Source organism: Lichenostomus cassidix, chromosome 7 (assembly GCF_008360975.1).
Source record: "Lichenostomus cassidix isolate B80296 chromosome 7, HeHo_3.0, whole genome shotgun sequence".
Taxonomy (NCBI): domain Eukaryota; kingdom Metazoa; phylum Chordata; class Aves; order Passeriformes; family Meliphagidae; genus Lichenostomus; species Lichenostomus cassidix.
In genome coordinates this window covers 24,339,655-24,365,042 of record NC_139488.1, presented here as the reverse complement: position 1 = coordinate 24,365,042, position 25,388 = coordinate 24,339,655, and the positions used below count along the sequence as shown (strand labels likewise).

Below are 25,388 nucleotides of genomic sequence, written 5' to 3'. Positions count from 1 at the left end.
GAAGTAATTTAGCAACTGGCCTGCTTGTTTCCCACAGAAATATCAGAAAACTTTTGAAAAAGAGCATTTGGCATAAATAGGAACTTTGTTGCTATTGCAAAAAATTATTGCAATTTTTTTCTTAACATACAGGTTGTGATAGAAAATGCATTAAAAACCCCAACGTCATAGTGACAAGAATATAGGAACACCTTAGGAGGGAAAGTATTCGGGCAGCAGACAATTCTGTTTTATTTACTTAATTTCCTAAGTCAGATGAATTTGACACCATTACCCCAGTAAAGAGTTGATGAAAAATTCACCAGCTGCTAAGCATTCTGATAAACGACTCGGAGAATGGAGAAAAGTGTCACTTGGAGAAATCAGGTTTGGTTTGCCAACAATTTATGAACGCAAATGGAGAAAAGGCCTCTCTTCTCTGGATAATTTATTTGTAACCGATAACTCAACTGCATCATCAAGTAATGATACTGCAATGCTATAACAACAGACATGCAGCTCATAATTTGTAGCTGAAATAAGGTCTGGACTCCTCTGTTTCTCCAAGAGTCAGCATGAGCTAATTCACACCAGATTTCTATCTCTGCTATGTTAGCATGGAAATCAAATGCACTGCCTGTGCTGTGCTGCTCCTTTATTGCAGATGTACCTTGCACGTGTAGTTTCACCAATGAGACAGCTGGCTAAGTGATTTTCCTCTTAATTAATCATCTCATATGCAAAGGAGGCCAGTTTCTCATATCTTCTTCTCTTCTGACATATGTTTCACCACAGGGTTCTTCCTGATGAAGCAGAAAACTTCACTTAAAATCTCAATGGGTTAAACTTGTTCTGCTGCACTGGAGTTTTAAAGCAATTTTTTCCTTTCCTCTGCCTCTCTTTTTCATCTTAAGAGGGAAAAAAATTCAGTTATTTCATGAGGGTCTCTACCTCTTTCTTCTTCAGATAAGCCCTGAAACAGAGTTAAGCTTTTTATCAGTAAGTTGCAGGGGGCCTTTTGAACACACCCTGAGACAGTTCTTTGTTATCCTGAGTGATAAATGCCTATTTTACTGGGGACTGAATGTTTAAAATATCTAGTTTTATGAGGCAGTACACACCGTAAAGAACATGTGTGACAAGGTCACAGCCATGGAGAATCAGACATGAAGTCCTTACATATGTGTAGGTGTTTAGAGCTGCGAGCAGAGACGCTTTCAGTAACACCAAACCTAGAAAATGGGCTTGAATTCTGTCTATACACACATATATATTATATATACATATACCCAGACTGTATGTATATATAATATACCCTATATCTGTGTGCATACACATACAAAGACATACATATTTATACGCACTACCCTTTCCACTACTTATATGGCTTTACTTGATCAGATTTATGTTCCTCTTCTAGCTCATCTGTGCTGGGAGGTGTTGGTAGCTGCATCTTTAGGACAGTTTTCTAGAAACACTGATAGTATATTCATACTGAAACTAAAGTTATTATTTTAAAAACTACCCTCATTTGGAAACAGAATACTTATTCAAGAATCAATTCAATCATACTATATAATTCTGTGTCCCCCTCAAACAGTTATGAGAAGATAAATTTATACTGGAATAGATTTTGCAGAATTGTTACTCCAATTTAACTTTTATAGGTAGGCAAACTTCTCGCTTGTTCAGCTCCTTTTCTTTGAAAATATGTTCTTACTAAGACAAAAGCAAGATGCTTCTTGTCTGCTAATTGGATGTTTCAAAAATTTGTGTCACTTTAGAAGGGATGAAAAAGCAGCTCTTGATGGCTGACTTTAGATACAAACTAAATAATCCTTAGGTAAAGCAAATAGACCACAAATCACATAAACACAAGTGATTAAAGAGCTATATATATGAATGAGTAGAGGAAAAAAACATTTCTAGAGGATTATGAAGAATTACCATAAAAATGTAGTCATCCAAGAGTTCAGGAAACTTGTGTACATTTTCAAAAATTCTGATGTTTCAAATGACATGCTGGATTTTTATATTGAATTCTGCTTTCAGGATTTTCTTAGCATGTATTAGGGCTAGAAATTTGCCAAGTTATTATGAAACAATCTCTAGTCTGTTATTTCCTGAAACTGTTATAACCAGCCCTCATGAGGTAGCTGAGGTTGTTCTTCTAACAATCAATGGTTCATTCAAGTGTAAGGAGCACAGTTCCAGCCCCATCCAACAGAGCAAGCAGGAAATTAAATCCTTGATGTGTCTGTGGCCTCTCTCACACCTCCTCTTTCATGTTGTCCAGTTCAGATATGCTCTGCACCTCCTAATCCTTCCTGTCTATCCCTTTCTTAGCCCACAAGTAAATGCTCATATCTGAGCATACAAGAGACACACAGGTCCCAGCTGTTAAATGCCATTTCCCCCCTTCTTTCAAGGACCTTCCACAGTGCTGCCAATGGGAAGGAAGAAAAGAACAGCACAGGAAGACATAGATCTTTCCCTGTCACCATCTGGGCTGAGGCTTTGTTTCCTTTGGGAGTTGCCCCCTCTTCCACTCCCTCTCCCTCTTCTCTATTGATTTCTCTTTCCTCTCTCATCATCACAGCTTGCTATGAAACAACACCTTCCCTCTCCAGATCTTTCCTGTCATCCCATGGGAATTTTTGTTTACAACTGGGACATGCTTTTTACATTCTGGATCACACGACTGGGAGAGATTATTACTGTCTGTCTCTCTTGAATTTCTGTAATAATCTCAGTGGCCTTTGACTTTTAGACTCTATTACATAAAAATCCAGTTTTCCCCTCACTGAACTCATAGGGACTTTTTTCGTTTAAAGAAGCCATGCTATCAGTTACTGATGGCAATTAAGCCCTTGGTGGAAATGGGGGCTATACACAGGATTAGGCTGTATCTCTCTCTACAGAAAACCCTGCATAAAGTGCTGAGTACACCAGGAAAAAATCTGCAGCTGGAAACCAAGTTCCAGCTTCCTCTTTGGGGAAAAGAGGTTTTTTCAGTCTTTTTCAAAACCTCTCAGTGTGCTCTGACATCCTGTCACTTTTCCTGTTACTCATCCTATGCCTCAAGAAGAGTGGAGTGAATAGATTCTGCTAACATCAACAAAGCCAAGAAGAACACCACCAGATCAGGGAGAAGAAGGCCAGGTTGGCTGCAGCTTTGAGTAACATGGTCTAGTGGAAGATGTCACTGACCATGAAGCTGTGCCTGGAAACAGATGATCTTTAAGGTCCCTTCCCACCCTGCCCATTCTAGGATTATATGATTCAAAGGGTGCTTGGTAGGTCCTTCTCGTGAAGGCTGTGTCCACCTGATGTGAAGAAACCAATCCTTTTGAAACCTTGCTGATTGCCTTTGGGCCTTTGCCATCTCCCATTTAGAGCTCTCCACTCTTTGTACCTAGAGGTCAAGCAATTGTAAGTGACTGGACCCATGAACATCCTTGAAAAAATGAAAATACCCTTCTGTCTCACCTTTTGTGTAACTGAACTGATCTGGTGCCTTGAGACACCTCTTGTCAAGTTAACCATCCCACACCCTGATCCAAGAGCCCAGATCTTATTTCTACTAGGGCACAATTCGAAATTACTTCAAATCCAAGCCATTACCACAAGGACAGTGATGTATGGTGACTTGGCATGGTGAGAGATGGAAAAGATGGTGTTGTACAGCCTCAAAAAGAAGCTGGTTTTTTGCATAGCCTTGGTTATCTGAGCCCTTCCTCTGTTTCCAGCTCTCTAATTAATGTCTCCTTCCTACTTATGATTAATAGCAAGCTTTCACATCCTTCCCATTTCCTCTTGACAAAATACAGTCTTCTTCATTGCAAAAATGTATTCTTTTTTCTTTGTCTAGTCTGTAAATTTCTCAGGACAGGATGATCTCTCCTTCCATCTCCTTCATAAACAAAAATCACTAAATAATTATTTGACACTTTGGTGCTCATGTGGCAATGAGCACATCTGTCTTCACAAGTTACTTCATCAATTTGCTGATTCTGGACAGAGATTTCAGCCTCCTGAAGCGTGATGATAAAAATGCAAAAAAAACCAGCCTTAAGTATGACATCAACTGGCAACGCATATCAAGCTGGAAGGACTTTAGGGGTTTCTCCTTGAAAATATTTTTCCCCTAAACACATTTATTTGTATTCTCTGAGATAGTTTCTAGACTGTGGAGATCAAAGCAAGCTGAAAATCCAGCAGAGTTTTTAAGTGCATTAAAGGTACTGTGTTTCAAAGCCACATGCCTGAACATTTAAGCACCATGGAAGAAATGAAGTAGCAGGTGGTATAACATGTAAACATGATTGTTCTAATCTTAATACTTTTCAATTTGTCAAAGCCTAACTGTGTGACAAAGAGCCAAAATAAAGGATGCTGTGTGCCCATGCAGACACGCAGGAGAGCATAAAACCCAAGGACACCAGAAAGCTTTGGGTTTTCCCTTCCAGCCACATTTCTAATCTTGTAAGTCATTTACAGTAATAAGGATGTGGATTTACCAGACTTATGTGGAACCTGGCGAATCTAAGCATGGAGAGAGGGCTGCTTGGGAGATTTGAATACAGAAATGCAATTCTCTGCTGCACTTCTTTTTTTTTTGCCTAGGTAAAGAGAATAAAATGCCATCCACCATAGAACAGTGGCATGTTATAATTGTCTGCATGTTGTGAATATGTAGAGAGAGGCAGTCTATAATGTTCCTCACTTAGCAACTGAGACACTATAGAAATATTTTCAGGTGCTTTCACAAAGTGAGACCAAGTGAGACTATTTTTCTTTTTATTACTCCTGAAGAAATGGGAAAATATTAACAAGTGGTGTCCAGCAGATCTAACTCCTTTCCTGCCATAAGTTTTGGTGCATGTTTTCTGATCAGCTCTAGCTGTAAACAGAAAGCTTCATCACCTGGGATCACCTGAGGTCCTGGCATGTAAACAAATAGTTGACTATTTCTGTATCTTTCCTGTTTCTGCAGAATTTATTGGGAAATGCCTTACTTATTGCAAGCTGCCATTGCAGTGCTCAAATCAGTGTTGTTGAGATACTTGTACCCTGGAACTTGAGATTGCTCATATTGATTTTCTTGGCCTTTGTATCAGAATTTGCTGATTTCAGATCTTAAGTTTTAATACTACTCTGCTTCAAATGGCCTGGTCTATCTCACAGCAGCCTCATCTACTATCACCACAGATTTTAATGAAGGCAAAGTGATTTATCAACGATAACTTGAACTCTTGTAGGAAACACTATTGATGACAGGGGATAGTGGAAAGCAAATAAAGATGAACTGATCCTCTATGTTCCCAAAGAAAACTTCCTGCCATTTCAAGGTTCTTGCACATTAAGAAAAGATGTCTGTGGCTCCTGAGCTCCTTCTCCCTGTGGATTAATGATCCATAAGGGACTCTTTGTACCAAGGAGGAGTAAATCACCCCTCCTCCTTTTGGCAGGCAGGAATGTAACTGGGGAGATAAATGCTTTTACATTTCTCTGAACTTTGCTGTTGCTCCTGGGTAAAAGATTTCCCCTTCTGGAATCCATTAAAATCTGTGAATCTCAGACAAAGAGTCTTCTTCCTCCTCCCACATTGTGTGTGAGGTGCTTAATCTCTGCATCCTGGGGACATAACCATTTGTGAGCTAGAAACAGAGCATGAGCTGAGCCCTTCTGCACTTGAGGTGAACTTCCTCTGGCTTTCATTGCTTGCAATGAATGAAACCTTTCATTTTGACAGCCTGTGACTTGTGTCAGAAGGTTCATGACTGACTGGAGCAACAACAGGCTGGCAGAGAGGGATGAAACTGTTCAAAATGTGGCATTGCTAAATAAGTAAAGATCAGCTCTAAACACGGGGAGAAAGCGAGAGGACGTAGACCTGCATGACAGTTTTAAAGGAAAAAATGCAGCCTGGACTTTTCCTCCCTATTCCTTTCCACGACTTGCATTTCCTTTAAGGAAAAGGTCATGCCTTCTTTCCCAGGCTGCTACAAGCCTCCCAGACAGGAAGCATATCCTGTGTCCTGTTTTCTCCAGAGTCAGTGGCAGAGCAGATGGGAGCATAACTTCCCCGTTGCTGCTTCCCCTGTGCTGTTTTTAAATGACCTGAGTACCAAATCTCTGGGTGTACCTTCCCCCTCTCAACCATGGTGCAGCCCCAGGGCCTTGCAGAGCTGGCAGCTGCTGGAGATGGCCAGAGGGAGAAATACAAGCTCCTCCCTGTGGAGGTCTGGATGGTTATTTTTGTCAGATATGAAACTGCAGCAGTCTTTGGGGGGGAGATGTGGGAGGTGGAGAAAGCACGTGATCTGTAATTAAAGATTGTGTCTGTGATTTATTCCAGAGGTGAGGGGTATATTTTCCTCATTGAATGAGAAAAGGAGACTTGGAAACCACAACATGTAGCAAATGCCGTTTTCCACCCAAGTGATTTCCTTCACAGCTCTCACCTAAGAAGCTGTCAAGCCCTAGGAGGTCAACCTTCCCCTGTCATGCCCTGATGCCTGCAGCAGAGAGCAAGGTCTAGGACTTGTTGGCTGAGGGAAGTCTGCCAGGGAAATACTGATAAATGTGGGTGTTTAGCTCTGCAATTGATTTTGTTTTCCACGATTTGGCATTTTAAGGCACCAGCTTGCTGTCTGTAGACATGAGCATCCATATCCCTAGGAGGATCATTTCCTCCCACTCCCCCCTCCACTGTACATATCCTGAGTGAGAGAAGATGTAGCAAGAAATGCAGACTCTGTCCCTTAACAGACACAAAGCCATGGCATGTCACCTGTGGCCGAGGGTTATATGTCTCTCCAAACTCCCAGGGCCACACACATCCGTCTTTTCCATTCCCCAGCCTTGCTGGAATATTTCCAATCCCTCTTCTAGCTAATGGGATTTGGTACGGATTTTCCCCCTCCTTTGTTTCGCTGCCATTGCACAATCCAGTGATGTTGTGGCATTACCAGAGCAGCCTCTGTGTCTCCCTTAGACCTCACCAGCTGTTAGATTTCACCAGTATTAAGGAAAAGAGACTTTCTTTCCCAGGGACATTGCCACCTCTTCCCATCTGCTACAGAATCCATGACAAGTGATGGCCAGTGTGGGTTTGATCCTGATGGTGCTGGGTTTTCTTGACTAACCAGGACCTAAAAGCTTTTTCAGCTCTGCCTGTGAAAGTCCTGCACTGAGCATGAGCTGATGGTCCATCGTACCCACTAGAGCCAACAGCAGATGCTTAATGGAGAGTTAAAGCACAGGGCAACCATCAAGGGATCTGAGGAATGGGAAAGTTTTGAGCCAGAATTAGCAATTCAGTGTCTAAATGGTTGCCTTGGGGTATAAAAGCTTTTGCATTTACCAGAGTTTCTCATATGAAATACTTTAACCTCCTGCTCACATCCAGACTCAGAGCTTGGCAGGACTGAGCTTCACCTCCTGCTCCTCTTGAATAAGCTCTTTTAACCAGTAGTTGAAAGAATTCAACCTTTGAAGCTCAGCATTTCTGAATGCACAGCTGGTGGTAGGAAGCAGGGAACTCCTCTGTCCAGTTCTCCCGGTGCCTCCAGGAGTGTGTGACCATGACTTTATCATTTTGTCCCCTCCATCAGCCAGCTGTGCAGCAGCTGCCCACCCCAGCAATGATAAAGGCTTTTGTCTGAAGCCAGCTGTGCAACTCAGCATGGCACAAAGGTGCTGGCAAGCCTAGCCCCTGTCTTGGAATGCAGCCAGGATAGGGAAAATCTCTGCCATTCCTTCTTCCCTCATCATTAAGAGGGGCTCCTACTTGTCAGGCAAAAATGTCCAGTGTAAGGTTTTAAAGAGTTAAAGCCAGACTGATGTGTGTGTCCCTTCTTTATAAAGCATGTGCACCTCTTAGGGACCACTTCTTGCTGCCTGTCTCCTAAAGGGACTGTCAAGAGCAAAGAAGAAAGAAAGGCAAGCCTTAGAGCTCCTGCCTGTGTGTTTAACACTCGAGGGTGTGGCAGGGGCACAGGGAAAGACTACCATGTCCCATGGAAGCAGCCTAGTGGATTTAGAAGGACAGACATTCAGCTCTTGTGGAAGAAGGATATAAACTGGACAGAGAGGCCCTGTAAAACTGTGGGCTGTTTTATCCACTTTAAGTTTTCTATTTCATCTATGCCGACAGAACAAAAAAAATGCAAAAAGGAAGTGGCCTTTACTCCTCTCTGTCTTGCAATGACAGATACTTGTGTCCAGGCCTTGCCATGGCATGAAGTACAGCACAGCTCCCCCTGAAATAAGCTGCAGCTCACACATATCTCAGGGTGGAACTTGGCTCTTAAACAAAATTTAATGGGAGTCTGCTCTGGCTGAACTCTACTTATGACTTCATATTTTCCAGGGCTGTGCTACTGCTGTTGGCTTGTTCATTTTTCTTTTTTTTTTTTCTCATTCTCTTTATACTAATAGGTGTTTCAGTGGGATAACTTGACCTTATGAGACTGTTCCAAAGCATACTTCTCTGGAGGCAGTGGTAAATAGTTTTGATATATTATGAAAGTGCTTTGAGAAATTTGCAGGCTTTTTCATGACTGCTTGAGAAGGCAGACTTTTGCAACCTGTTAGGCAGCATCAACTGGTGAATTAAACTGGGAAGTTGGAAAGCGGAAGAGGGACAGAGGCTGTATATTACGTTCCTGGCTTGATTCTATCATGTTTCTCATGCTCATAAAATGGAGTTTTCAAAACTTTCATTGGCCCAACTGAGCAGTTGGAATGTGTGAGAGAATGGCTTTCAAAGGAAGCCAGAAGCAGCTCAGCAGTGAGAGCTTTTGTAAATCCCACCTTGTGTGTGAACCACTTGGTGTTTCATTTCACTTTGTGTGGTGGGACAGGGCCATACTTTGAGCCAGCAGGGCCAGCTGTGACTGCTGCTGCTGCTGCTGCTGCTTGGCTGCAGAGCCCCATTGCTGCTGATGCTGCTGTGGGAGAGAGGCATCCCTGAAGGAACCATGGCACAAGGGAATAGCTCTGCCCTGGGGCCCCAATTTTGACAGCTGAGAGAGGGGCCTGACTCCTTAGTGCATTCCTGTGTAATCTTACACAGGGAATTCCAAGCACAGCTTTTTCCATGGCCTTCTAGAGCCACTGAAGTTCAAAGGAATCACTGGACTGTGAATATCTGGAGTTCTCTGCTCTGCTCAGAGCACTCGAGAAAGGAAGTCTCCAGCTTTAACTACCTGCTTTTCTCTTTATGCTTTTGTTCTGGGGGACATTTTTTTCTGCACGTAGATTTATGATTTCTTTCAGCCACCCAAAAGAGCATTCCTGCTTTTTGCCCTCTCTGTCTGCACCTAGCAAACCTGTCCCTGTTAATGGATCAACTGACAGTCAGACTACAGACTGACTTGGATCAATTTGCCAATAAGTAAATAGCCCTCTAAAGTAAACAGTAAATATGAGTAAATAAGTAAGTATTAGATGGGGGAAGGGGCTTTCCTTTTGGTGAGCTGATTTGCTGATGGATCAGCTTGGAAAAAAATATTTAGGAACAAGAATGCCCTTTGCTGCAGGAATGTAGCAGCCAGCTTAAATCACAATTCACTGTCAGCTTTTCTGCATGGATATTTCATACACTTAGAAGCAGCCCAAAGGCTTTACAGTAAATGAAAAATATGTTGGTCAGAGAAGTACCATAGCGAGCATTTGTTGCTATTGAAAACTACTAGACCATATTTCTTTGCTTAATGACACACATTAATCCTCCATTGAAATTTCCAGGGCTGTCCAAGCTGAATCTGGCTTTAAAGGTCTAAAATACAGTCCAAACTATAAAAAGGAAGCATTCTGACCAAAACAAAGGAGCTGGAAAAAGTCTCAGCAATGTTCCTTTGTTTTCCTTTCCTTTGCTGTTTAAACCACGAAGGATGTAATCTCCAAGCTTTGAAATGGTTTCAAAAGCATGGCATTTTTTAAATTGGTGACCAAAATATGAGTATTATCCAAGTATCTACTGCTACTTCTGTTTGCAGTCCAGTTTCCTAATGAAATTAGTCTTGTGTTTCCTGTGGTCTATCTGTCTGCCTAATCGTCTGTTCATACATCTGCCACTTCTCATCAAGAACTTTTGGATCCACTGACCAGTTTCAACCAGATTTGAAAGAGAAACAAAAGCCTCAGAAATTATTATAATTTTCCAGGTTGCATGAAATTCAACACTGTCCACAGAGAGTCATGCAAGTGAGCAGTAATACAAAAAGGACTCCTTATTAGGAGATTAAATGCAATTAAGTTCTTTTCTACTTAGGAATGTGGTAGCATGAAGTTTTGGCATGATCAGTTTGCTTCCATAAATGTGACTCCAACTTAACAAGCAAAACACAGTGAGAAAGACCCCATTTAAGCACCTGCAGGAGATATCAAGACCTTCTGACCAGGGTGTGTTGAAAGCTCTGCAAAAAACTGGGTTCTCACTACCTCATAGCAAGGTTAAGCCCTCAGCACAAGCTTTGGAAAGGTATGGGTAAGCAGGTATAGCAATAATGTTTGGGATTTATTTTCCTTAATTATAGACTCTAGAAACCTAGGCTTCTTGAAGCTATTCTAAGTTTGCTTATTGGCTGACGGGAAGCAAATTCCCACAGCATACTCCAGGATCCACATTGTGTGGAGGCTGAATAGATCTTCTTTCAAGAAGGCGTGTCAGAACAGAACAGAACAGAACAGAATGGCTCCAGCTGGAAAAGACATGCAGCTTTCATCTCGGCCAACTGCCTGGTAGAATCCTCCTGCAGCACCTGTGGAGACAGCTGAGATCATACAGACTCCTTTCCAGCAGTCAAACATCTCGTCAGGCTGGTTATTAGCCCTCCACCTACATGGTACTTGACATCCGTGTTGCATTAGGAGAGAGGAACACTAGCAATAAACTGTTAATGAATTTCTCAACAATATAAGTCTGTGCTGAAAAACATTCAGTAAATGGCTTCAGTGCACGTCTTTTCATGCTTAGCTCTGTTAATGTGTTCAGTATGCTATTTTTCAAATAATGCCAGACAATTGTCCAAAAATAATACACAAATGATCCTTTTTCTTTTTTTCCCCCAGCAATTATTGCACAATCTAGCTACAATTGCTGAGAGGAATGATAGATGGTAAAGAAGTTTTGCTAAAATTCCTCAACTCTGTTCAGTCAGCTTAGACTGATACATAAATGCTTTTCAGATAATAAAGTGGCCTTTGTCTTTTGAGCAAATATGCAAAAGAAATCTGCATATTCATTGAAGAAACCTTGGGAAATAAGAAATGTTGTTGCCCTGAGCTACTATTTGCCTTGCAAGTTTCTAAGGTGTTTCAATATGTTTTATTTCCTTGGTTTAATATGCTCAATATTCAAAGCATTTGGAAGATTGTTTCCACTACAGATATCTCCATTAATAATATTAATCTCGTCTGTGCTCCAGGAAAGATCTCTGTGTCCCTGAAGAGCATATGCTAAACATCCTGACATTTCCACTTGCAACGCACAGTAGACAGTGCCTTAGGCAAGCACTGCTGTATGAGCTGGATGGAGCTGAATACAATTCATATCAAATAAGCCAGGGGACAGAGCACAGAGAGCTCCCATTTCCAAGAATTATCACCTGTTGGACTGCTTTGCTACAAAATATTGACGGTGGGGATGAGTATAAAGGAAGAAACCTGCCCATGTCAGGAAAATTATTGTGCTTTTCTAAGGACGGGAGCCTGTTGCTACATTCTTTGAACTCTTACAATGATATCAGGCTTTCACCTGTTTCCAGGTGATTTCTAGGTGACATCACGTGTAGTTTGATCATATTATCTCTAATTTAAGCACAAGGTCAAGCTTTTTCATCTCAATGAGAAATAGACATTTATCAGCATCAATAGAATAATGGCCATGTTTCTATTTCAGCATGTGTGTTCGTTAAAACGCCAGCAACAGAGTTTTCTGCCAGCAACAGAGCCAATGAAATGCTCTCCCTTTTGGATCTATGTCTCTGCCCCCTAAATCCCACCCCCAGCATCCAGTGGCTCTGGATCCAGAGTCCTCTGGCTCTCTGTGCACGATGGCTGGAAAACTCATGGTTACTGGAGAACTTACTGCTGCTAAACAGAGCTTAAAAATGCTGAATCCTCACTGCCTTTCCTTCAGTGCTGGGCTGCTCTGGTCTCCCTTTTCTCTCCAGTCTGCAGTTTTCATGAAAATTGAAGCAGTCCTTATCTTTGCCTGCTTTTCCTTTAAAAACAGTTGGAGTTGAATAATGGAGTCAAAACTTGTGAAGGATAAAAGGACTGTCAGGCAGATAGCAGGAACAGAGAAAATCAGTACAAAAATGCTGTTGAATGTATTTGATGAAAATGTTTCAAACTCTAGCAAATAGTTCTGACTGTCTTAGTTAAAGAAACTAATGTTTGGCTTAGAGCCAAATCCATAAATGCTTAGTGCCATGTCTGTAAAACAGGGTATGTTTCAAATGTAAACCAAAACCTAATCTTTAAAATTATTAAGGTCATAAAATCAAGCACAACAACATTAAGAAACACAGATCACCTTATCCTCTTATGACACGGTCAAAAGTATTGAGAGTCAGGTCTGAGGCTGTTAGACCTGCTAGGTACTAATTAAAAGCTTGTCTTGGTAAATAATTACAAGCAGTTTAGCAGTTAAGTTGTCTTACTGCTTCATATGCAAGGGATTGGGAAAGAATTGTCATGTACTCCAAGATCCCTTTGCCTGTGACTTCTCACTAAAAGGTTCTGACTCAAGTTTTTTAAAATTTAATTAATAAAGCTTAAGTTTTTAACATGAAAAATTTAGGTCAGTGCTTTCATGAACTGTTTCTTATGAATTATAAGATAAATATCGGTTACAGGTTGTCGGATTCGATTTCACTATGTCCACAATCAGCTGTTTTGAGTACCTGTGGTCATCTGGACCATTTGCAATGGTTAATCAATTGAGCCAGCAACTCCTGTCTGTTCAGCTTTGACCACAGTGCAGGAGTAAATGGATGGTTTGTTCCCATTTTGATTCAACAGAAAATTACTAGAACTTACAATTTTTGACTTTGGAGGAAAGTCAGGCAGTAATTGGCAAGAATCAGCAGATTCACTGGATATTTAGGGTTTCTTTCAAAACCTCCCTGATTATAAAGCCCTCAGAAGGAGCACTCTGTTCTGATGAGGAGGGAAGAGGTGAGAAGAGGAAAGACAAAGGCAGGAAAATGCCCTGATCATGGACTGTACCTTACAAATTGATTCATAGCCCATTTGTCACTCCTTTAATGGAACAATTCTAGGTCAATTTATCTTCCCCAGGAAGATGTTGTACATGAGCTGGCTTTGATGGTGATAGAGGAAAAATGTAAATGATGGCCTGGTTACATTAACATATTCCCATGGAAAAGTAAAGAACTTTTTGCAGTGATATAACCATACTCATGAGGAAGACAAAACAGAACACAACTTCCAAATTGCCACATGCAACATTTCTTAAATAGATTGGACCTTTTTCATTGTGACTTCACAGGACACATTAAATGTCTGTTACCAGAGGGGACATGGGCATACAAAAACCTCTCTCTAAGTACTGTGCTAAATGGGAGCTTTAAGGTCATAACATTTATAGTACTTCTAAGGGGGAATTGCCATTTTAATGCTTCTACTGGATGCACTTAAGTTCCATCAGAATTGGTGGTAGGTATTCAGCAACCCCAAGCAAAGGAGTCAAAGTCTCCAGTAACTTCAAACTAAAAAAAAGAGTATGTGGTTCAAATTGTTCAAACTGAAAGGGGAATTTCAGAGGACTGTTGATTCTTTTGGGGGATAAATGGAAAAGTTAGCTTAAAAAAAATCTATGTGGTTTTTTCGGTTATATAACCCTTTAAAACAAAATTTTCTTCTCTTTTTAAATTTCACATGTATTTTTTATTTCAAAATATAGAATAACTTTTAACTTTTAAAAGATCCTTATTATTTTTGAGCCTCTAATAATTTCCCAAATTTCATCAACATTTTCTCCTTTTCCTTCTTATTACTGAGGGATATTACGTGATTATTTTTTGACAAGATAACTTTCAGTGTATCTCTCCATCTCTGATTTCCCCAAGACCCAAGGGCAATTCAGCTTCACAAAAGTAGGAGAAATTGTGTGAGCAAAGCCATTATTTCCACAAACATTTTAAAATATATTTTCTCTTATTTATTTCATGACATTCTAGAATGGTGAAAAAATATTTTGCTAACACTGTATACTAGAATCAAATGAGAACTACTAAAATTATATGACAATCCTTACCTAATTAAACCAATTTGATAATTGCTTTTTATCCTTACTATATTACAAAGTGTCAAAAATCTTGAACAGACCTTTATTTGAATGAAACTGTACTTTGTCTGCTTAGAATTAATGACAAAGTACTTGTTAGCTGCAATAGCAAGAGAATTGGGCCCAGAGCATTTTAATTTTGTAGGTATTTTTAATCTGCATGATGTAGCTTACATTTGCAACACAGTCCATTTACTTGCCCAAAAGATCATGTGATTGTTGTTGTTGTTGTATGACACCATTGTCGTCCTTATAATTATTTAGTATACAAGTGGCAGCCAAATTATCCTGTCTCTTTTCCAGACTGACAGATGAGAAACTGTTCCTTAATTTTGAAAGAACAGCCTTGATGTGTTTCATAGTCTAATGGGAGATGGTGATGACTTTTTCAGATGAATATGTCAAATTGATGGGTTCAGGCTGATGACCCTTCAGGATAAGAGATGCCAGCTCTGGCAGGGCACTGCACACTTACTGGCAAATATTAAAATAGGTAATGACTTTTTTTTTAATTCAGAAAGGCCTCAGTGTGATGCATCTGATATTGTAACGGGCCAGAGAGCAGCTTGAGCAATTAACATATTTCTAACATGAAGTTTTCAGAAGTTGGTTCGACTCGTTTTTACAGATGCAGCTGCAGTGAACCAGTTCTAACTATAGCTTGTAAATTAAATCAGTGTGCTAAGGTTAATAGATTAATGATTTTCTCATGAATGCAGTGTGTTGGCAAGGCACAAATATAAACCAAAGGGCAGGGAGGACATACCACAGTTGCATAAACAATGGAGGTGCTAAGACTTCATTAGTTCTTCTCTACTAAATGTGTGGTAAGAAAAGTCTTGCATCAGTGAAGACAAGAGGGACAAATTAGGACCTGCTTTTCCAGTCAAGAGGAGCAATGACTGTGGAAGAGCATACAAGGAACAAAAAGAGCCCCTGGGAAAGGAACAGTTATGATAAATACATTTTTATATACAGAATATTAAAAAAATTGAAAATTGCAGTAATCATAGTAAAGGTTTTTAGCAAGTGTAAAAGTTGCCTGGTAGACTCCATATACTGCTCAGTACTTTTAGAAGTTTATAATGTTTTATTGAGCCAAATCAAATACCTTAGAATCATCTTCAGTGGAGGCAATTAGAACCTCACCTAAGTTCTTTACATAAAGAGGCAGTCTTCTTTTTAAATTACAACTTTTTAAAAATAAGGCAAGATTAGGATGCTATGTTGTGCTAGGTCAATTATACAAGCCAAAAAAATAGATAAAAATTTACTAGACTCTGTATAACTAAGTAAACTGTGTTTCATTAATCTTGTTACATCTAAAGCTCTCTTTCAAATGTATGGAAGAATGAAAGATCAATACTGAGGAAAAACCCCCCTCTGAATTCTATCTCTATTTGGCCTGAATCATGAACTGGATATCATTCAGTTTGAACATCTCCCTTGTTTACTGGACATGCATGGATAGATAGTACAAATATTTAAGACAAAGCCATTTATCACTTAATAGCCAAATTCTAAAGACACTTTTCAGCCTACAGATACACACTGCTGATGCACCACTTCCTGCAACAACCCCATCAGTATTTGGGGTGGTTTTGCAAAGCACATCTGTGGATACGCTGAGGATGAGGTTGGGTTGTTCCTCACCCGGAAAGTCCCATTAGCAGCAGTTTTTCATACAGTGACTAGGTGAGCTGATTAAAGATGAAACCTCCCTGTGTTTTCTAGTCTGCATGCCTAGGAAAGCCCTGAGAAGGAAATGACTGCCTTAAGGAGTTCAACCCATCACTCACTTGGATTGAATGAATTTCAAGCACTTCTTATGCAATGAACAGGCGCATCAAGAGAGAAAATGGGTTGCCCAAGAAAGCACTTAAAGACCTACTTGAGTATAATTTAGCAGCCAAGGCTTTGTCTGGGATTGTAACTGAGCAGTCAGCAATGGTGCATCGTGATAAGAGATGGTTGGGGTTGCTAAGAATCAAAAGCATAAGCTTGTGGGTAGGAAAATCCTGAAAGACAGGAGCAGGAGTGGCTTTGAAACCTGCATTGTCAAAGAAGCTGCTTATCACACACAGATATCTGTATACTCAGCCTGACAAACTCCAAAATGCAGGATCAGCCACAGCTGCATGGGAATCATGACATTGTGAGTTGTAATCTCAGGCTTTTCATTCTCTACTCAACAGCCAGCTTTAGTCTGGAACTTTATCTTAGGAAATTAGAAAGACCATCAGAAGTTTGGGGTAAGGTCTATATTATCCCAATAAGTTGCCCTTGTGGATTGCACAGCAGAGATTTGGCAGTTTGCACCTGTAGATTAGATTTATCCTGCAGGATGATTCCCATGCATTCCTCTCAAATGTGGATCCCTTTGCACGTATGGCTGTCCTTTCCTGCCTTTTCTGTATGTAAATCGATAGCAATCAAACATGTAGGTGTTTAAATTGTTAGCTAAAGTGCTGACGGCAGAGCCACTGAGAATGCAAATACTGGATTTTTTTTTCTGGAAACTACTTTATCAGGCAAAATTGATACCTGAAAATTAGAAGGTTTGAAGCTTTCTACAACTTTATCCCATGTGTCACTGATAGTAGCCACAGACTCACTTTAAAGTATTGTGTTCTGCCAAGTAGCAAGATCTAAACTCTGAGCTTGCTCTGCTTCATGGGAGAAGGTATTTGGGGAATGAATATGCCCCTTCCCACCACCATGTAAGTTGAATGGCTTGTAATTGGAATGTCTTAACTTGGTTAGGCTTCTAAAGTAGCTCACTGATAAGTCTTGCATCTTTATCAAGACTCTCAGAGTACTTTGTGTTTTCCTTAAAGACCTGTCTTCTGGTGTTGCAAAATCATGCCAAAACCTCAGTTTCCATCTACAAAGCATATTTAGTCCTTGGTATTGTAAAGAACAGCTGGAAAGCACTGCTTAAATGAAGCTCAGATATAGAAGAAAGTTTAAATAAAAAGAAAATATATAAATTATTTTAAAGCCAGAGTCAGAATTTTGGGGCAGGAAGTGATTTATGGCTTTTAGTGGTTCAGATTTGCAATTTTTAGAGAAAAGAAACCATTACAACTGTCAGAGAAGTGCACAGTAGAAGTAGGAGAGTGCTGAACCTCAAGCAAAGATTTTCACTGCCGGGCCTGCCTGCTTCAAACAAGTATTCCTCAGCCCAAATGGAAGAGGATAGGTTACAACTAGGGGGAAAAAACTACAAAAAATTACAAAAATCAAGTTTTATAGGAAAACAGAGCCTGGGGGAGGTAGTTTTACAAATTTACCAACAAATTTAGCAGGAAAACGTCGCTACTGGCCACATTCACACAAGCCAATTGTACTGGTTTGCCACCCATGAAGCACAAAGCCAGAGATCTGCTTGGGGTATTTAAGTCAGGAATATTTCTGGCACTTGCAGTGGCTGCTGCCTTCTCAGCAGGGTGTGATTGATGAGAATGAGAGAGGTAGCAATTGTCATTCTATTGCAAAAATTCCTTATCTGTAAGTTTATGAGCAAAACTGGAATTTGATAAATTTCAGGTCATGACACAAAGGCATTTCTTCCCCATCATTCTGGCTTTTAGAAACATACTTTCCAACAACAGACAATTTGATTTGTATGTTCTGTTCTTGATTGTCAACCTTTCTGATGGCCAGAAATTTTATGAAAAACAAGTTTCCCCACAATCTTTTGATTTCTGTGTGTCATGGTAACCAATGGCAGTAAATAACAACAATGCTTAAACACTTTCAGGACCAGAATGCAGCTGGACAAGGGCCAGTATAGAAGGGAAAGGAAGTTTTGCAAGGACAATTTAGCAACAGATAACACAAAAGATGTCCTTGAAGCAAAGGGAAAAAATCAAAACAGGTGCAACAGCAGCTATTGAAACACAGACCTCTGAGCACTCCTCATGTGAAGAAGAGCAGAATAAAGAAGGTACAAGAAGGCCAAAGACATTGCTGAGCTAAAAAATCTTTCAATAATCTGGATGTTTTTTCTGCCTCAGAAAGTGAAGATTCAGTCCTACAGTAATGCACTGTATTTCTCACATAGACTGAGTTTAGGGAGACCATGCTGAGGTTCCTGGCCAAGCATGGATTCCCTTCTGGACAGCAGCTGCTGTCTCACTCCTGCTCAGGGAAGAGGGTCTCATTCCATCACACACGCCTTGCATGTTCCTCAGTCATGTTTTAGGAAGGGTGACACTGCTTGAACCTTGAGCAGCACTGACACTTTCACACCTGCCTGGTATTTCTGTGATACTGCAGTCAACCACAGAGCTATTTTTGGACAACATGAAATTTCACAGACTGTGAGACAGGGATTGAGGGTGTCTCCGTCCTCTCCATCAATATTACTCCAAAACTGATCTGGAGAGCAGACCTTGGAAATTTCTGGTCATTGGTGGTAGCTGCAATGTTCTGGCACTCTGAATGATGCAGCAAAAGGCTGTCTGGGAGGACAGCAAGCCTGTTTTGTGGTCAAAAGGGGACACACAAAGGAGTATCCAGGCCCTGGTGCTGGCAGTAAAAAGGGAACTGTGGTGATTGGAGCCACATCATGGTGTTCTCTGGTTGCTGAACAGCACAGCATTGCCAGCTTGGCAGATCAGTGCCAGCTACACTATACCTCAAGATGAGCCCAGCACTCCTTTGCAAACGTAGAAAGTTTCTGCAAAGTGATAGTACTGTAATCCATTATCAGAAAGCACTGTGATGGCAAGTGCTAGAGATAAGGCACCTGCTTATTATCTAACTCTGAGAGGCACCTGGGAATGCCAGGTAAGAGCAGAGAGTTACTCATAAACCTTTTTGTAATTAGAGAAATAATAACTTCATCTGGAATTTGGCAGCAAGCTGTGTGGCTAGGGAAGCACTTTAGAATTCACACCTTCAAGTATTTGATTGCTGTAGAGGAGCCTGCTTTTTTGGCATGCAGCATGTATTTGGTGTGTAAAGAAATACAGAGCATTTTGACCTTGAGTCAATTAATCTCTTCAGAGCACGTAGGTTTTGAATGGACATAGACATAATTAGAGTTTTTTAATTACACAAGGTGTGTTCAATCTTTCCATCAGTATATAGATGGAAGAAAATGTGGGAAGGACCTCTGGGGGAGAGAAAAGCACTCCTACTTTCTATGAAAAGCAACTCCCATGTTTGAGAAAAGGTGGATCCTTTGAATCTCAGCTCTCTTCAGTTTGTTGCAAACTGATGTTAGAGATTGGACATGAGCAAGGAGAAAACTGCTGATAGTGTTTTATCCTTGAATCATATATACAGATATAGCAAAAGGTGTCTGAGGTATCAGCCATAGTGCTACTGTTGAATTTATAGAAGGATTTGGAATTTGATTTTTACCTTTTCCAGAGAACTTTTCTGTCTATTGCACTTACCAAAGGGAAATTGAAAAGAAAAAAAAAAACAAAAAGACTTCACATAAAGCTTTTTGTCCTGTTCAAAAATGAGTATAGTTTAGAATCCTATAAATAGTACAAAACTAAACAAAGTGAGTGTTCTGTCATTAACCTAGCACAGAGAAACACAAAGAGTTCCTCACCCCCTCAGACATCTGCATAACTCTGGATTAGGTGGCCTGATAGTAGTGACATGAAATAAGGAGCAGAAAACCGTTCAGAATTGTATCCATATCAACTAAATGAAAGTTGGTGAAGAAATGCTTTTCTGTATGTTTTTACTTTTACTTAAGGTCTATATCAAACAATTAAGAGAAAAATATCCTTACTGGTTTTGGGGACATTTTTTATCTTCTCTTTAAAAACTTGGGCTATTCATTGGTTGTTTTGGATATTCTTATTAAGTGCTATAATTAAGATCAAAGTGTAATTCAAATTCTAGCTGCTCTTTCAGCAGTTCACAACATTTCAGATCACTTCCTTACTTCTTGAAAAAGCATGGTCAGGTTTTTTCTTTTGCATTTAAATGGTAATACTTTTTTTGTTCCTTTGTTTTTATAAATGATAATCCAAAAAAGAATGCAATTTGATTTATCAGCCCTGAATTCAGACTTACTGTAAGTGAGGACTCTGTTTTATATCACAGACATGAGAGGCTTGCCTTGATTCCAAATGTAAGTTTAAAAGAAAACAAATGTGAAGATTGAAAACAGGACATTGCAGATAAATAAATACTAATTGAAATCAATACACACAGATTAATTTGCATCAAATCAAGATCCATACCATACTCTGAAGAGCCATAAATGGGAAATAAATAGGCATCAACCTTTTTTCCCCCAAAACTACCTTTCTGAGAGTAATCACAGTACCTTAATGCTCCTAATTTAATCATTCACTGGAGGATGTTACAGGTAAGTGCTGATAATAAACAGTAGGTGTTTCCCTGAGGGCCATGATAGTTTGCATAATGTGCTAGCTATTTATTTTCCAGTGTTATGGTGGCAGAAAACTGTTACAGTGTGGCTAACTCTACTATGAAGTTTCACAAATGTCTTTTGCTAGGGAGAGATATTAAGTTCTGAGTTTCACAGGTTAAAATAATACAGCACTGCCAGTACAGTCACTGCTGCTCCATATGATTGAATTCCTTTTTTTTTTAATTAACTTTTGTGTATTCTGTTTTATTTATAGGTGGAGAAGTCGAGGGCCCCACAGCTGGAGCAGATGTGGCTGTTATTGGAGGTGAGTAGCAGACCATACTAAGCAGCACCATAAGAATTAAAACAGCAGGATGGTTGATTTCTTGCATTTTGCAAAACCTCTGCTTTGCTGACGAGACAACAGGAGCAGCACAATTAGAGTGAATTAGGCCAGTGGGAAATCTGCTCCCAGAGAGGCTATTGGCAAGATAACGAGATCAGATAATGAGCATAAACCATACACTGGGCAGTGCCACCCCCATCCATTCCACGTTTTAGGACAAAATACCAAACAGTCCAGCAGGAAAGTCAGTCTCTGATTTCCTTCATTATTCATTGGGTCAAGCTTGTCCTTTAGTGCAGAACTGGTGTAGGACCTTTGATGTGAGCAACGTTAGCTTATACGAGCTGACCCTTTACTGTTACAGAATTCACCACACTGTATTTCCTGGTGTTCCATTAAAGCTCTCTCATGCATTTAAACTAAATACAGTTGTCAGAATAAATGAGCAAAGCTATGTTCACGGAGTGCACCTGTCTTTTTATTTTTATTGTGTTTGTTCATTTCCATGCTAACACACTAATTTCAGTCATTCACAAGGGGCTATACCAATCATTAGTGCAAATTGGTGAGGTTCTGCTATATTTCCCTCAGGTCCCATCTCCTGTAACTTTAATTTCAGCTTTCTATGAACAAGTAGCAGGTAAATTGATTTGTACTCAGTCCCTTAGGCTTATTAATACTGTGCTACATCTAAAGCCTATTAGAGCCTCTTGTGTCAAGGGATACCAGTGAGGTCCTAAAAATTGATGAAGCCCACACTGAAACCATGATATTATTTTAAACCTGAACTTCTTTGTATAAGCAATTTCATTTCTGCTAGCAGTAACTTCACTTTCCAGAACCAGGCACCAAGAAATCTGAGGGGTAACATTAAGGCATATCTTTTACGGCAGAATTATAATCTTCATTTACCCTGCTAATATTCTGCTTATTCCTATGTTTACTGATGCTGATAATTCTAAAGCTTCGGAGATACCCACTTCTGCCACTTATTTTGAATATAAGTTGCGGGAAAGAGATACTCTCTACCTACCCCTCAATGTCTCTTCAGAGTAGTAGGAATTTCCAGGGACGACTTCTTCTGACAAAATGAAGGAATTCACTTCTAGAAGACAAATGACCAAACACACACCCTTAACTGACAGCAGAGGAAACCTGAAGAATATTCTGCTCTAATTCTTTTTATTGTGTATTTCCCTAGCATTTGGTTTAGCCCTGGATTCATATGAATATAGAATCAGCTCAGTATCATCTACTTGTACAGAATCACAGCAAACGTGTTTTTTATAAGCATGTCCTGGATCCATACAAAAAGTGTTTTAAAAATTATAAAATTCACACAAGTTGAAAAAACTTCAAAATACTTAATTTATTTTCAGGATTTTTAAGTCAAGAATTTGACCTGGGAGGAAAGGTATACAGTTTGTATATTTTTTAACAATGGACTTGTCATTCTTTGGACTTGTCAGGAATTGTCTCTTTTATGGGCTTCTCTACCTTCCACAATAGAAAAGGAGCTTGAATTTACTTTCTTTCACAAGGAGTGCTACCATTCACCATTTAGTCCTATGCACATTGGGGTTATCTTTTAGAAATTTTTGTCCAGTCAACACATAGCTGGAAATTAGCCTTAGTCCAGGAGACAAGAAAGATCTACCCAGAATCCCTTCCTTCTGCCAGGTGTCACTTCCACATTCATTGCAACCAGACATTCTTAATTAGAGCACAGCATGAAATGCCAGCTTGAAAATACAGAGCAGTTCCAGAGTCATGCGGCTCCTGCTATTTGTTGAATGTCTCCTATGAAATTCTCAGTGCCCTGAACATCTCCTGAAATTGAGAACACTTGAGAAGGCAGGGTTGGGTTATCTGCAACGTTCCCCCCCAGGTATCTGTCATCAGAAGGATAAAAGATATTAATGGTTTTCCTTCATGTTCTCTTATTTCTCCTCATTTTGTAATGAACTTTCAGCTCCAAAGTGTTCAACCAAATCAAGCCATTGATTTGAAAGAAAGCTAGTGGGAATTTGTCCTGTATTCCTACAGCACCTATATCCCATTTTGTATTTTGCAGTGTCAGACTCTGTTCTGACTCTGGCCACTGCAACATGCAAAGACCTTGTGACACATGGGCTTTTCCCTACCAAGCAATTCAAGTTGCGATGCCTGGCTGTGAGACACTTCTCATGTTTTATTACTGGTGACCCATTTAAGTGGTCTCTTTCCTCCAGGAGTGATTGCTGCCGTGGTGTTTGTGCTCATCTGTCTGCTGGTGGTGATGGTCAGGTACATGTACAGGCACAAGGGCACCTACCACACCAACGAGGCCAAAGGAACTGAGTTCGCCGAAAGCGCGGATGCCGCTTTGAAAAATGACCCCGCTCTGCAGGAAGCAGTGGATGAGAGCAAAAAGGAATATTTCATCTGAGAGGCAAGGATTTCCACGGAGACTTCCCCAAGGGAATCAATCAGAAATGTAACACCTACAGAAGTGCTAAGAGATGGATAATATGAGGATACAGGCGAGCATCCTAATTGAAAAGTATCTCTTTACTTTTTTTTGTCACTGGGTTGTTTCTTTTCCTCTAGCAGTGAAGACCTAAATGCCAGATACTTGCCTGTTGATTTTATTAGCAACACAGCTGGTCACAGTTGAAATCAATATCAGTTAAGAAGAAACAAAATCTCAGTATGAGTGATACACCAAAACTAGATAAAGATAGCAAATGTCAAGCCTTGACATTTGGTGAAAGTAGCAGATGCCAAAGGAAAACATTCTCTTAGAGTTAATGATGCATCCTATTCTGATATGATACAGAACTACCTGAAATTGAATTTCAAATGGTAACAGAACAAACATTAAACTAGATAAAGCTGATCTAGCTCGAACAAAAATAAATCTGTAGCTCAGATATCCCCCCCCATCCCTTAAATGTGCATTTTTATTGGCACAGGGGAATTTATTTTCTTTGTTTGGGAATTTACACTGGGAATTTTTTTTTATTTTTGAATTTTATATATATAAAAATCAAAGACTTCAAATAATTAAAACTCTTGGAAAACATGGAAAAGGTAAGAATGAAGGATTTATTACTGACTTTCTCTGCATGGCAGCTTGAGAACTGCAAAATGTTGGAATTTACAATGTAGTATGTAATAGTCAGTAGACTTACAAATATGATTCAAATTAGTCAGTACATTCTCTGCACACAAGCATAAATAGATAGATATTAAAAGGTAAAACATCCTGGTTTGAGCAGGCCTTTTGAAACAATGGAGCTCAGCTACATTATTTTTCATGTAAGATATTTTTGCCTGAGTATTTATTTATTTATTTTGCATTAGAAATTTCTCTGAGTGCCTGCCAGCAGGATTGTGGATTTTTGCAAGGAGAGGAATTCAGTTCTGGTGCAAATACCAATACATCTTTCACAAATGCAACTATATGACTGTTACTATAAAGAAGCTTGTTCTTCTGCATCCCACTGGCCTGATTTCTCACTCTGTATGTTCTTTTGTATATCATTTGCATTGTGCTAGACCAGAGAATTACACTGAGCATCGATGCTTTCAAGTAAATAAATAAATAAATAGACTATTCATGGTGGGTCACATGAAAAGCTCTTATTCCTCACCTAAGAACCAACAGTGATGAGTTTCTTTACCCCAGTAAGTTGGCTTCCTAATGAAAGCCCACAGTTAGCTCCGGAAATAGGATAATTGTTCTCTGCACCTGCTCATCCACAGCTGTCGTGGTGCTCTGGACTACTGAAAATAGAGGCAGAGAAATACAAGACAACACACAAGATACTGATGAGCTCTGCTCAACTTGATATATTTTCTCCCGTGCTTTGATCTATATGTGTGTACATATATAAAAGTCATCTACAGCTGTGCTTTCAAGACATTGTTGTTGACCACTCATGCTCACTTCTTGGCACCAAAGCTTGGAAAGCTCCTGGACTCTGGTGTTCATTACTGACATGGGACACAAAAATGCTGTAAGAGATCTGAGCAAGACAAGACTGAGGACCCAACTGAAGAAATGAGAAATTTTTATCTTTCAATCACAATCTCAGTCCTTTCTCAGTACTTGAAGAAGATGGACTCTGAATTACTTTTAGAATGCAAATACCTTTAATTTTGAATCTTAAATCCATGTGTGTTAGCATTTTAACCAAAGAATATGGAACTTGTGCCAAATTTATTAAATGCTTAAGAGACTTTTTGTAATATACCATTGCACAACCACATTGTATTCTGTGGCTAGTGCAGTATGAAATGCACAAAACACAGCTCTAGCAGAGTTCAAATATTTTGATATTATGCACCTCACTCTCTCCTTCTAAGACACATTAATATTGTAATCTTTTTACTACTTTTGAAAT

The 25,388-nt window shown here is 39.7% G+C and overlaps 1 protein-coding gene across 1 annotated transcript in view; it reads left to right on the top strand.

The window, feature by feature from the left end:
• Positions 1-24,600, top strand: part of GYPC (glycophorin C (Gerbich blood group)) — a 29,019-nt gene extending 4,419 nt beyond the window's left edge. Inside the window, exons 2-3 of the mRNA XM_085066881.1 lie at positions 20,929-20,979; positions 23,232-24,600. Coding sequence (XP_084923007.1) covers positions 20,929-20,979; positions 23,232-23,428 — 248 coding nt within the window. The 3' untranslated portion in view covers positions 23,429-24,600. The remainder of the gene's footprint in view (positions 1-20,928; positions 20,980-23,231) is intronic.
• The last annotated feature ends 788 nt before the right edge of the window (positions 24,601-25,388 follow it).